This window comes from Hemicordylus capensis, chromosome 4, assembly GCF_027244095.1.
Source record: "Hemicordylus capensis ecotype Gifberg chromosome 4, rHemCap1.1.pri, whole genome shotgun sequence".
Classification (NCBI taxonomy): domain Eukaryota; kingdom Metazoa; phylum Chordata; class Lepidosauria; order Squamata; family Cordylidae; genus Hemicordylus; species Hemicordylus capensis.
The window spans coordinates 243,005,450-243,020,014 of record NC_069660.1 but is presented as its reverse complement, the minus strand read 5'-3'; the positions used below and the strand labels follow the sequence as shown (position 1 = coordinate 243,020,014).

General features: G+C 41.5%; 1 protein-coding gene across 2 annotated transcripts in view; it reads right to left on the bottom strand.

Moving 5' to 3' along the window:
• Nucleotides 1-14,445, bottom strand: part of METTL4 (methyltransferase 4, N6-adenosine) — a 33,936-nt gene extending 19,491 nt beyond the window's left edge. Inside the window, exons 1-6 of one of the 2 annotated variants that reach the window (XM_053249113.1) lie at nt 14,044-14,445; nt 13,850-13,903; nt 10,865-11,345; nt 6,281-6,346; nt 4,687-5,053; nt 3,516-3,585 (exon numbers count right to left, since the gene is read on the bottom strand). In XM_053249113.1, the coding sequence (XP_053105088.1) occupies nt 3,516-3,585; nt 4,687-5,053; nt 6,281-6,346; nt 10,865-11,272 (911 nt within the window). In that variant the 5' untranslated portion in view covers nt 11,273-11,345; nt 13,850-13,903; nt 14,044-14,445. The remainder of the gene's footprint in view (nt 1-3,515; nt 3,586-4,686; nt 5,054-6,280; nt 6,347-10,864; nt 11,346-13,849; nt 13,904-14,043) is intronic. The other variant, XM_053249112.1, reaches the window with a different exon arrangement.
• Between the last annotated feature and the right edge of the window lie 120 nt (nt 14,446-14,565).

The window sequence follows — 14,565 nt, the reverse complement described above, 5'->3', positions numbered from 1 at the left end:
AAGCACAACAATTAAGAATAGCTATTGCACAAGAAAATTCAAATCTAGTAATTAAAATGGCAATAATATGTCTTGTCTTTCTATACAAGAGATAGTGTATATATATACACACACACATACATATATATCTCCTGAGACTACCTTTTATTTTGTATTTATTTCTGGCAACCCAAGTACTAATTATAGGAAAGCACTGACATACTGAAATCTACAATTTTATAGTCTTTAAAACCTACAACTTTTACAATGTGTACAGACATTTGAAGACAACCAGAGTTTGATGTAAATTCCCACACAGATTTACATATTTTCTACACCGAATTTTGAAAATTGATTTTTATTTATTTATTTAACATATTTCTATACCGCCGAAAACATGAGTCTGAGTGTTTCACAATTAAAATCAAAATAATTAAAATCATTAACATTAGAATAATTAAAAACCCAACATTAAAAGTATTAAAACTATAAATCTAATTAAAAGCCTGGGTGAACAATGCATGCCTATTATTCATGCAAGAGTCTTATTCCCAAGCAGTGAAGCCTGGATTACAGATGGTAAGATTATACAGGTGAAACTCGAAAAATTAGAATATCGTGCAAAAGTTCATTAATTTCAGTAATGCAAATTAAAAGGTGAAACTGATATATGAGATAGACGCATTACATGCAAAGCGAGATAAGTCAAGCCTTAATTTGTTATAATTGTGATGATCATGGCGTACAGCTCATGAGAACCCCAAATCCACAATCCCAGAAAATTAGAATATTACATGAAACCAATAAAACAAGGATTGTAAATAGAACAATATCGGACCTCTGAAAAGTATAAGCATGCATATGTATTCAGTACTTGGTTTAGACCCCTTTTGCAGCAATTACTGCCTCAATGCGGCGTGGCATGGATGCTATCAGCCTGTGGCACTGCTGAGGTGTTATGGAAGACCAGGATGCTTCAATAGCGGCCTTCAGCTCTTCTGCATTGTTTGGTCTCATGTCTCTCATCCTTCTCTTGGCAATGCCCCATAGATTCTCTATGGGGTTCAGGTCAGGCGAGTTTGCTGGCCAATCAAGCACAGTAATCCCATGGTCATTGAACCAGGTTTTGGTACTTTTGGCAGTGTGGGCAGGTGCCAAGTCCTGCTGGAAAATGAAGTCAGCATCCCCATACAGCTCGTCTGCGGAAGGAAGCATGAAGTGCTCCAAAATCTCCTGATAGACGGCTGCGTTGACCCTGGACTTAATGAAGCACAGTGGACCAACACCAGCAGATGACATGGCTCCCCAAATCAACACAGACTGTGGAAACTTCACACTGGACTTCAAGCATCTTGCATTGTGTGCCTCTCCATTCTTTCTCCAGACTCTGGGTCCTTGGTTTCCAAATGAGATGCAAAAGTTGCTCTCATCAAAAAAGAGGACTTTGGACCACTGAGCAACAGACCAGTTCTTTTTTTCTTGAGCCCAGGTAAGACGCTTCTGACGTTGTTTATTGTTCAGGAGCGGCTTGACAAGAGGAATACGACATTTGAAGCCCATGTCCAGGATCCGTCTGTGTGTGGTGGCTCTTGATGCACTAACTCCAGCCTCAGTCCACTCCTTGTGAAAGTCCCCAACACTTTTGAATGGCCTTTTCCTGACAATCCTCTCCAGGCTGCGGTCATCCCTGCTGCTTGTGCACCTTTTTCTTCCACACTTTTCCCTTCCACATAACTTTCTATTAATGTGCTTTGAAACAGCACTTTGGGAACATCCAACTTCTTTTGCAATTACTTTTTGAGGCTTTCCCTCCTTATGGAGGGTGTCAATGATGGTTTTCTGCACAACTGTCAAGTCAGCAGTCTTTCCCATGATTGTGATTCCTAATGAACCAGACTGAGAGACCATTTAAAGGCTCAGGAACCCTTTGCAGGTGTTATAGATTGATTAGCTGATTGGAGTGGGACACCTGGAGCCTAGACTGTTGAACCTTTTCACAATATTCTAATTTTCTGGGATTGTGGATTTGGGGTTCTCATGAGTGTACGCCATGATCATCACAATTATAACAAATTAAGGCTTGACTCATCTCGCTTTGCATGTAATGCGTCTATCTCATATATCTGTTTCACCTTTTAATTTGCATTACTGAAATTAATGAACTTTTGCACGATATTCTAATTTTTCAAGTTTCACCTGTACTTCTATCCCACGACGAAGAGACTGACACCAAACCTATTTTGTGACCAACTGATTGAGCCAGCAGTTAGTTAGTAGCTAGGCTCACTTAAGCCCATTTATTTCAATGGGCTGAAGCATGCCCATTGAATGTTGAAATTAATCGCTGTTTGTTATACAAGGCCTTTTGTTTTCTGGGAATGTGGCAATCTCTGGTAATGTAGACTATATTTTTTAATTTAAAAATCCACTTATTTGTCCTTGCTCAGTTAAAGCGGAGGGCGGAATAACCTCCACAAGTTATATTCTACACAATATGGAATTCACAGTGCTGTAAAGTCATTCTAAATAACTCTTTAATCTCACAGCTTTTTCTCCTCCATCTCTGCCTTGATTTCTTCCTATATGCCTCCCAGACTGTGATGCCACCTTTCCCTCTTCCTAATTCCACCTTTCCCTCTTCCTAATTCCAACTAATCGTGGAATTAGAATCTCCCAAGGACTACCTGTACAGTAGCCATTCCTAGTGTCCCATTTATATACCCATATTTATTTAAGCACATACCTATGTATACTTTTTAGTTGAAGTTGGAATGGCATTGCTTTAATTTGCCTCATCACTTATTTTAAAAGGATTTATAGGTCTTCCCCAGTTTCTGACAAGTACTGGCCTACCTACCACATTTTTCAAAAGACTTAATTAGGAACACACCTGAGCAGCTTTAATTTATCAACACACTCCACAGGCAAAAGCCCCATTAATTTTTATTAAACTTGAAACAGAAGAGCATGTTGAGAGTCAAACTGCTCATAAGGTATTATTTTCATTTATGAAGTATTCTCATTAAACAAAAAATTAGTTCAGCACAATAATCTCAAACACACCTCACTGTTTAAGAACAGGCTGCATACCCCTTCCTTCCAATCCCTAAACCACAGTATAATGTTTTGACCTCAGAATGACCACATTCCCCATTGCATTATAAAGCATTCATATGAATGTGATTCAGTTTAATTGAAGCTCTGTTAATACAAAACTGTAGCAACCCATTGGAGAATTTGATCAATGCACTCAAATATAGCGATTCCACTTAACAGAATGCTAAGAATCAGAACCCTTTGCCTCTGAGCATTCCAACTAGAAAAGAAACTAAAACTGCTAAGAGGCCTCTAATTAATTCCCCCTAAGCCTGTGCAATTGACTCCATGTTCTGGGCAAATGTCCTTCTACAAACAGTAACACTTCTTCATTGCACAAACTGCTAGTCCACAAACAATTAAAACAAAGGTACAGTGATTAATATCTAAAGGGGAACGGTTCAATATAAAAAAGTTTATTTTAAAATGTGAAGACCTACCTATGGCTTCTTTTAACAGATTTATTCTCCCATGGTGGATCGATCACAATTATGCCAAACTTCTTTTTATCTGGAAAGAAAACAAAAATCGGGGGGGGGGATCACTATTTAAAATAAATTATTTGACATGTCATAGAACATTTAGGTAAGGTAAAATGTGCCATCAAGTCGATTTCGACTCCTGGCGACCACAAAGCCATGTAATTTTCTTGGTAGAATACAGGAGGGGTTTACCATTGTCTCCTCCCATGCAGTATGAGATTATGCCTTTCAGCATCTTCCTATATCGCTGCTGCCCAATATAATACCTGCGGGGATTTGAACTGCCAGCCTTATGCTTGTTAGTCAAGCATTTTCCCGCTGCGCCACTTAAGGTGGTTCTAGAACATTTAAGCAGCTGTAAAACTATTTGAAATGTCATATAACATTTAAGCATCTTCCACCTCAGCCCCAAAAGCAGAAATGTTATATTTTCCAGACTTTCAAAATAGTAGTTGAAAGAATTTCAAATTTTATTTTTCACTGACAGTATGTTTATACTGATAGCTCTAATCACAACTGATATCTCTGATCACACACACAAAGATAAAAGAGGTACTTCTGATCAAACTGCAATAGCTCTATTTTATATTTATTCATTCTAACAGGCTGCCACATCAATTTCAAATGTACCATAAAACGCTTCTCATTTATTAAAATTGGGGGTGGGGGTGGGTTTCCACTAATCATCTATTAGCCTGACATCATCACTTCACATGAAGCATGATGAAGGTGAGTGCAGGCCTGGTGAAAATGAAAGTTTGCAACATTTCTGTTCAGTAAATATATACAAATACAACGAGTATTTATATACTGCTTTTCAACGAAAGTTCCCAAAGCAGTTTACATACAGAAATTAATTAATTAATTAAATGGCTGCCTGTCCCTAAAGGGCTCACAGTCTAAAAAAGAAACATAACAAAGACAACAGCTACTGGAGGGATGCTGTGCTGGGGTTGGATAGGGCCAGTTATAACATGCTAAATTCAGATACACAAATCTAAGTATCTGAACTGACAGCCAGGTTCTCTTTAAGCTCCTCTCTTTGCAACACCTTGACAAATTCTATCTGTCTATATACTGATGGATCACTGAATCACAAATGTGTAATCTTAATAGGAAATATACTTACAGTCCAAAAGCGGATGCATACAAGAAATATCAGATAAAAGAAAACTGCTTTGCGGGGGGAAGAGGTACTTCTGCCCCATTAATGACAGTATTTTTGTATCGTTTGTGGTGTTTTCTGTAAGACAGGAAAGTTGGACCTGTACTGGAACAGAGGCTCCCTCTTTTATCATGCACACAGCTCTTTGCTCACTCTCATTCACAGAAGGAAACTGTTTTGACATCTCACATAATTCAGCCAAACCACAATCACTGTGTCTCATAACATGAGCCTTGGCACAAATCTGTCTTGTAGAACTGAGTTGAAGGAAACCACTTCTAAGCCCCTCCTGGACTAAACTTCTGGTACCATTCAAAATCACTCCATGGATCTGTATGGTAACAAAAGACACAAAGGAAAAATACCTGAAATGGAAAAGTAAATTAAAATTCCAGACATCTTAGCCAACTTGTGAATTAGCATTTGTGAACAAGACTCTTAATATAGACGGACATGTCCGACAGCATAAGGCTTGCGCCACTGGCAACATGGCAACATGGCAATGTAACACAGGTGGCTCTGAACCTGCCTGTGCAGGTGTGGGGTTCTAACATACACTGCAACACTGCTGTGCCAGAGACTAATCAAGTACAGCTTACCCTTGCACAATTACAGGTTGTGTGTGCTGTGCATTATTTTTCAATGCAAGAAATATATGATCTGCGATTGCAAAAGAGTAAGCTGTACTGGCACCGCCCTCTTGCACAGCAGCACTGCAGTGTGTGTTAGAGCCCCACAGCAACATAGGCAGGTTTAGAACTGCCCATGTTACGCTGCAGCACACATCAGCCAGATTTCTGAATTAGGTCTGCAAAGCGAATATAATGGTGTGATTGTGCCAACCCATGCAAAGGTGGAAACTCAGGTTCATCTTCATACCAACAACCTTGATGTGCGTTCACATAATCACACTAATGTCAGCAACCCATATTAAACCTAGATTTGAACAATTGTGTGAACCATTCTACGATTGTCTCAGGTTTTAAAAAAAATAAACCATGAATGTGCTATTCTTATTGCTCTCTAAGTAATACTCTAATCCAACACTGGCTTGGATTCAAAAGTGCTCTTTTGCTAGTGAAAAACATCTTCACTCATGGAAGGGCTGTTTCCAACTCAGTGGAAGAGTGATAAAAGTGACCCCAAAACCAGAGGAGTTTCTCCATTCTCACTAGCTCTTTTCAAATATTTTAATGGTAAACTAGAGCTATAGGAGTCCATAGGCTCCCTCACTTTCATGGTTCATAGACCATAAAATTGGGAGGAAGGCATTTGGGCAATCTTGGATAGTGGGGTGCAAATCAAGGGTGCACAATCCTTATTGAAAATATTCCCAGAATTCATCCTCCTGTGTGAGAAATGTAAAAAATTAAGAATCTCTTATCATGGAGAGCTTATCATAGAGATGCAGAAGATAGGATTCTCTATGGTAAGAGTTCTTTCATGTATAGATTTCTCACACAGAAGGATGAAGGACGTGCTTGTATAAATTCTGCAGTAATCATGAAAGCGTGTATATAACAAACAATTCCTCATCACTAGTATTTTTCAGATTTACCTTTAAATGATATTCAAATGCATCACGTTCACCATGGTTGAGTTCACTGCTTTTTCTTTTCCGTTTCTAAAATGGACAACATACTCAATTGCTATCATTTAAAAATATTAACAACCAACATAGCATTTTTATACACATCTTTAAACTGGAAAAGATATAGGTCAGCTGTGTGATGAATTTGTATTCTAAAACAAAAGAAATATAGACAATCAAACCTTATTTGTATGCCACCTGAATCATGTGGGAGTTGCTTCTGTGGGACTGAATCAATGATTCTACATGGGTCAGGAAACTGACGTGGTTCCTAACCATACCTATGTAACCTAGTCTCCAGTTGTAACCATATTGTGGAGAGAACATTGGAGAGCTGCCACAGCAACGTTAGTTTGAATCTGAATCAAGGCACATTCACAGAATTATACAGCCAGGCCCTGTTGGGACAGTGACATGATTTTCAACTTGATTGTAAGAGATCTAGAGTTAAAATACCAAAAAAGCTCATGCTCTGGAGAAAAGGAGGGGCACACCTTAAGGGGAAAAATAGAATCCAGAGTGGCACTGGTACAACAGCCCTAATGTAAGCTACTTTCCTCCTCCTCCTCCTCACTACAGCCTTCTGAGCCCCTCAAATATCCATTCTGGAGTGTCAACGAACCCTTGGCAATGGCATGGGATACAGCATCGAGACCTGCAAGGGGATAGAGGGACTCTCCAGAAACTAGACAGACACACCTTTTGCGAGCAGAGTTCCACTCACCGGAAGCATCTCCATCCAGTTTACTGGAGATTCCCTCTGCAGCCACATCCAGTGCTATTGCCAAAGGTCCCTCAACCCTCAGGAATGGCTTTGGGGGAGTGGGGCTTGGGGCTGCAGCAAGGAGGAAGGGGCAGAGGAAATAGCTTGTGCTAGCAGTTTTGTGCCACTGCTTTGGATGCTACCCATTTAATGGTATGGAGATTTCTCTCTTTCTCATATACTTAAATAATTTAGGATCACCCAAAGAAATTAATTTGCAGTAGTATTTCCTTTTATTCATTCTGAACCTGTTTCACACAACATATACCTAATGTATAGAATTCATTGCTACAGGATGTGACAATAATCAATAACTCAGGTGGCTTTTTAAAAAGTCAGACAAATTCATGGATGATTCATAGTAGACTATCCCTACTAACTGAGCAACAAGGCGATTCTCTTATATTTAGCGGGGGAGGGGGGAAGCAACTGCCCCTACCCAAACCCAGCACAGCATCCCTCCAATGGCTGTTGCTGGTGTCTACCTCATGTTTCTTTTTAGATTGTGAGCTGTTTTGGGACAGGGAACCATCTTCTTTATTATTTATGCTTCTTTATAAACTGTTTTGAGAACTTTTGTTGAGAAGCAGTTACAGATGTGCCTGAACTGGCCTGGGCAGCCACGGCGATTGGGTCCTTTAAAAATGAGGTAAGCAGATCCTTATCTGCTCCTTCGCCACCCCACCACTTTTCTGGCGCATGGCACTCACATTTTAAAAGGCCATATGCTATAACAGACATGCTCAATCCTATTCTGCAGGTGGTGAACATGCAGCACACACACACACAGTCAAGCCCTTGCCCCCTTCTTTCTAGCCATTAGGCCAATTCACACATTATGTTCAACACTCGTACAACGAGTGTACAGTGTACACCGGTACAATCATTCACATGTTATACTGAACACAGGTACAGAAGTACACTTCCTATCTGAATTATGCATTTGAAGGACCTGTATCCAGGTTCACTTTTAAAATGAACACAAGTACAGTCATTCACATAAACATGTACAAGTGTACAGCAGGGATGTGCATGGTCCGGACTAGTCTGGACCAGCACTGGGGGGGGTCTCCCTTTAAGGGCGGGGGGGGTAGAACTTACCCCTCCCGCCACTTTCCCCCCTCCGGCACTGCAGTTTAAAGTGAAGATTTTGGGGCGGCAGCATTCTTCACTGCCGCCCCTGCCCCCATCGTCACCCGGCAGTCTTCCTCTGAGTAGCACGCATGCGGCGGCGTGCACGCACCGCCTACGTCACAGCGGCGCGCGTGCCGCCGCGCACACATGCTACTCAGAAGAAGACTGCCGGGCAACGACGGGGGCAGGGGCGGCAGCGAAGGACGCTGCCGCACCAAAATCTTCACTTTAAACTGCAGCGCCGGAGGGGGAAAAGCGGCGGGAGGGGTAAGTTCTACCCCCCACACACTTAAAGGGAGACCCCCCCCTCGGTGCCAGACTGCCGGACCGGTCCGGTCCGGTCCAGATCCGAACCAGTCCGGAGGCCTCCAACATGGCCTCCGGACTGGTTAGTGCCCCAGAGACTTGGCAGGCAGCTTCAGCGCAGGAGGGGGGAAGCGGTGGGAGGGGTAAGTTCTACCCCTCCGCCCTTAAAGGGAGACCCCCCCTCGGTGCTGGTCCGGACCGGTTCGGACCATGCACATCCCTAGTGTACAGACATCTGTACACTCGTACAGCACAATGACGGAATCAGGCTAAAGAAAGCCAAATTGATGAATAGAGGATTTGGTGGGATGGAGTAAATTTGGGAATATTTATATGAAGTTCCTGTATCTGTGGGTAAGACAGGCATGTTTGCAAAATGCAAACAATGAAACAAAGAAATATAAGGCCTGGTTGCCTGAATAAAACAGCCTTAGAGATGTGCGCACCTGTTATTGTATATGCCTATCATCTAAGAACAAAACCTATGCCTATCCCTGAGTATGTATTAAGCTTATATCAGACAATTAACATGTACTTTGACTAGAAAATGATGGTTAAACAGAACCTTTCTGATGTAAATTGTGATTTACATCATTAAAATGGAGTCCTTCTGTGAAGCAATTTAAATCACGATTTAAAGATCTGATTTCAATCAACTCAGATCAACCCTGGTTTCTTGACAGAAAAATGAGTCTTTGTAAAAATGGTTTTGCCTTCTTTGCTCAAGAGTCACTTTCATCCCAAGCTGTGCTAGGGGTAAAGAAGTGGGGGGATTGGGGGTTTCAGAAAAACAAGGAGAGGGAATATCTTACTTTTGTTCCCACATCTACTCCTGTAATTCTGTAGGATCTCCCACTAACAGGAATAAGGGAATGCCAACTTGATGCCTTAATTTTAGTGGCGCTCTGACAAGCACCCACATAGCAGACAAATGATGCAATGCACATCCCCCCTCTTGGTTTTGTTAAAGGCAAGAGTCATCTAACTGGAACCAATAACTTGAAGCTTTCCCTATATTTAATGGGGGACTGAGAGTAAAAACTACAGAATTAATTAATCTTGCCCCTATTGTGTTCCCAAAGTGCAAGCACTTTAGAGCTGTCATGAAGACGGACACATCCGTGTAGCACACCCGGTCGAATTCTTTAATCTTTGCATTTAAAACTTCCTTCCAGGACTACTGTTCAGTGATGTCAATGGTATTTATTTATTCAAAACATTTGTGTGCTGCCCTCCGGGGTGGCTCTCTCCGGAGGTGAATTGAGGCAATGGCCTCAGGCAGCAAGTGTGCCATAGAGTGGCGAGTGTAGGCATCCCACCTCCCTGCTTCTGGCCTGCTGCCATTGCCCCTCCTCCTCCTCCCTACTGCTGCCACTCCTCACCCTCCACTCCTCCTCCTGGGCATGATCTGCCTGTTCACCCACACCCCAGCAGAAGCAATGGATGGACAGGCAAACCAGCCAGTTGCTGCTGCTGGAGGGTAGGCAAAGCCAGGCACTGCTATAAGAGCAGTGGTGGTGGGCAGGCAGAGCACTCCCTGGGAGTGGGAGGCAAGATGAAAAAGTAGGGGAGAGGAGCAGGGGGCTCTGGCTCAAAGGTGTAGGGCTGGTGAGGTAGTACTTCGCACCTTGCTTCAGGTGTCAAACTACACTGGGCCACCATTGGCTGCCCTTCAGTTTCATGACTCCCAGGGTGACAACCATAAAAACTAAAACACAAAATAAACATTTGTCAGCGATATGCATTGCCGGCATATTGACTTATTTAAGTCTAGAACAAGTATGTGTCTAAGGTATATATTAATTTTGTTTTATATTATTCAGGAAATGTAGCAACTATTGAGGGGGGCATAGAAGGACTGGGACCATAACTAGTTCAAAAGAACAGAATCCAGAACAGGCCCACAGAAGTAACAAAACATGCACACATATGTTTGTAGGAACTTGTGTTCTGTCCTAATACCAGGATTTTACTTATTTGATTCTACTTACAGCTGGCTTAATACATTCGTTTTCTATGCTGTAAGCATATTATAGAGCAATACAATGATGATTATTAGAATTTCTATAGAGCAGGGGTTCTCAGTCTTCAGTCCCCAGAAATGACTGGACTACAACTCTCATCATCCCTAGCTACAATGGCTGATGGGTGACAGGAATTGTGTCCAACAACATCTGGAGGCCAAAGTTCGGAAAACCCTGCAATAGAGAGTTCAAAGCATCATATAATCTTTGTTTATATAAAAACAGCCACTAGGCTCCAGAAGTACTCTACAACAATTTCATCTTTCATTTATTTATGTTTCCCTTTCAAAAACAATTCTGTTGCACGGCTACTTTGTACTGCACCTTTTTAGCTTTTGCTGAATCACCACTCTTGGCTTCCTTCTGCTGTTCTGATCCACTATCTTCCAGACCAGCTTCAGGGCACCTTTGCCGGGGTTCTGTTTGAGAGTCTGCAGCTATATGGGGCTCAAATACATTAAAAAATTCTTCCCGAAATACATATGTGTCCTTTAGCATTTCACTTGCTTTGTTTCCTGTCACTTTGGACTCAGAATCATTTTTGCAATAATTTGTGGTCTTTGGGGTGGCAGCCACACCAGGATCTCCATTTGAAGAAGCAACAGGAATAGGACCCTCAAAAAAGGCACAGGCAACATGGTCATGGGAGTGGTACTGCTGGTAGCCAGACTTGTTTATGAAAGAGAGGTGGTCCAGTATCCACCCAGCTGACAGACAACATACAACAGACATTGTCTGCTCCTTCTTCTTCCAGGACACAATTCTTCCAACTGGATCCAATAACCAATTAAAACCCAGTAGTTCCCTGAAAACAAAAATAAACCGTGTACATTAGTGCACTGTTTTGACCCAAATATGCTAATGCTTCAATGTCTGTCTGTCTGTCTGTCTGTCTGTCTCTCTCTCTCTCTCTCACACACACACACACACACACTCACACATACACAAACACACACACTAAGAGATAACCTCCTTGAAACTCATTAATGTTAAATTATTTAAGGCTTTGCTTTTAAATTCCTTCCAGGATTGCAGCAGTTACATCAGTGCAGCTATTCAGTCACACACAGAAGCACGTGTTAATCTTCATCATACAATCCTATTCCTGATTTTTTATTAGAATATTTACATAGTCCAGGAGAACCCTATTGTCTGAACCACTTTAATCAAATGGCTTGATAATCTACCTAAAGAGGACTTTTGATAACAGAGGATGGAAGGGTGCGTTTAGCTCTGCTCACATACTCCCTTATTCACTCTTCTCACCATGCAGTAACCAGCATACAGGAAGATCTTGTGTATATTTGAAAGGGGCACCTCACTGACATTGTAAAATATCTAAGATAGAACATGAAAATCTAAAGTCCAATCCTGTTCGCACTTTGGATAGAATCCTGAGAACCAAGTAATGTTTATGAACACATTCTAAAGCTGAAATCTTAGGTAGGCTTTCCCAGGAGTAAGCCCTAGTGAACACAATGAGTCTTAGGACGGGGTAAGCATGCATAGAATGGTGCTGCATATCTTTTATAGTTGTGCTTAAAAGCAACTAATATTGAATTAGAGGGGATTTTATCCAAGCAAATTGTTTAGCACTGGAGTGCTGATTATCATGTATTTCTGCCATAACACCCAATGATCATATAACCCATTTTAAATAGCACTCTTATTTGAATAGCTTTATTGTTTAAGGGAATGCTGATTTTTTAAACAATTTCAACAAATGGTATTTTTCAATTTAACAATTTCAACAAATTGGATCACTGTTCAATTTGCAACGAAGGAAAACACCCTATGTTTTTAGTGGCTGTAACAATGTGAATACTTAGTCTGTCAACAGAGTTTGAGAGGCCACAAGAGTTGCCGCTTAGCCAGTTTCAAAATGGTCTGAAATGTACATAAAATTTTACATTGAAGAACAGTGATAAACCAATGACCTGTTTTAAAGTTTCCCAGTGAAATAAGATCATCAAATGAGCAACAGCTCCCTTCACTGAGACAAGAAGTACCACTTGAGCCCTCTAATTTTAGGCTCACTATGTGCACATCTTCAGAAGCAACAGTAGGAAAATTGTCTGAATCTTATACTATGTTAGCAATGGGTTGTATCATTCTCATGCATCAGTGTACCCCAGCATTCATCTCCTCGGTAAGCCTGATAAGGCTTATAAAAGCACTTTGCATGTAAAAAAATATTAGATTCACAATAACTCTCTTTCAGCGTCAGATACATCAGGACCTTGCAAAAACATAAAACATACAGAGCATTAGATCTTGCACTACCCTATGAATTTGATTTGTTCAGACAATCCCAATAGCTGCCAACCTCATTAAGCAAGGTTATTATTATTTATTATTAAAAATATTTACTTCCCTCTAAGGAAAAATATGGTTTTCAAAGTCATTTACATAGCAAGAGAAATGAAAAGATAGTTCCAGGTCCTAATGAGACTCACAGTCTAAAAATAAACAAAAGGGCAACACCCGCAACAGCACTATAAGAGATGCTATATTGGGAGGAAACGGGGATAGTCGCTGTCTACTAAAAAAGACAGCTAGCTACCACTTTAAAAAGTGCCTCTTTCTCCAGTTAGTATTTGCATGAACATGCTTGGTTGCACAGATATTTTTGAAGATGTGCTTGTGCATATACCTTCCCTTAAACAAGGCAACAGAAGTCCATAATGCTGGGAAAAGTTGGAGGAAAGGGAAGGAGAGGACGACTTGCAGCAAAGTGGATGGACTCAATCACTACAGCAATGAATGAACTACTGAGAGCCCTTAAAGACCAAGTTGAAGACAGATCATCCTGTAGAGAATCTATATATGTGGTCGTTAAGAGTCGACACGGATTTGACGGCACTTAACCAATCAATCAATCAATCAGACTCAACATATAAATACAGTATCTGTGTCTATGGGGCAAATCAAACCCTTAGTTGTATCACACACAGACACACCCCAAGTTAAAACTGAGGGTCTGCTTAAAAACAGTAAAGAAAGATTCTAAGAGCATGGTATAGAGGACACATGGTATAGCCTCCTTGCTGAAGCTAAGTAGGTTTCTTGCGGGGTAAGCAAGACCTGGGAACTTGCGGATACATCATGTTTCCATTATTTAAAGAAGGTAAAGTGTGCCGTCGAGTCATGTCAACTCCTGGTGACCACAGAGCCCTGTGGTTTTCTTTGGGAGAATACAGAAGGGGTTTACCATTCCCATCTCCAACACAGTATGAGATAATGCCTTTCAGCATCTTCCTATATTGCTGCTGCACGATATAGGTGTTTATCATAGTCTGGGAAACATACCAGCGGGAATTCGGACAGTCAACCTCTGGCTTGCTGATCAAGTCATTTTCATCGCTGTGTAAATAAATAAATAGCACTTTTCAGCATTCAGAGCTGAGCACTTCACTTGTTACCCTTACCACACTCCTATAAAATCCTGTCCCCATATTGTTGAAGAGGGACTGAGTATGTGAAGGAAGCTTGCACAAACCTACCTAGAGAGATGTTCGCTACTGCGGGATTTGAACTGGGGACTTCCTGTTTCACTCGTGCAGTCTGACCATTATAACAGCTTTACACGAAAGTAAGTCCCACCGAATGGGCCATGGATTTGGAACGGGGCCCCAGAAAGCGTGCATAGCTGGATGGCAGCATTACAGTACTGGCTTAAGTGGGTAAGTCGCGAGCTCTCGACGTCAGTGCAGTGGCAGGACAATCACCTCCTGGCAATCACGGGAGTCTACTGTCCTAATCTCGGCAGGGGACCGCATAGTATGCAGAGGGACACAAACCCCGAAGAAACTTTGTTCACACGGCAGCAGCGACTTTACTCTACGCAATGGACTGAAAGCACGCATATTTACGTAATGTGCGGGCGCTGCCTGTATAGTAGCACTTTCTCGTGATATGGGTAATGGGTTGTGGGCAGAAAACGAAAAGGAGCTTCACTTGACCATACTGAGCATGCTCCAATACTTATGAGCATGCTCAGATGCACAGGGAAGGGGTCATATGAG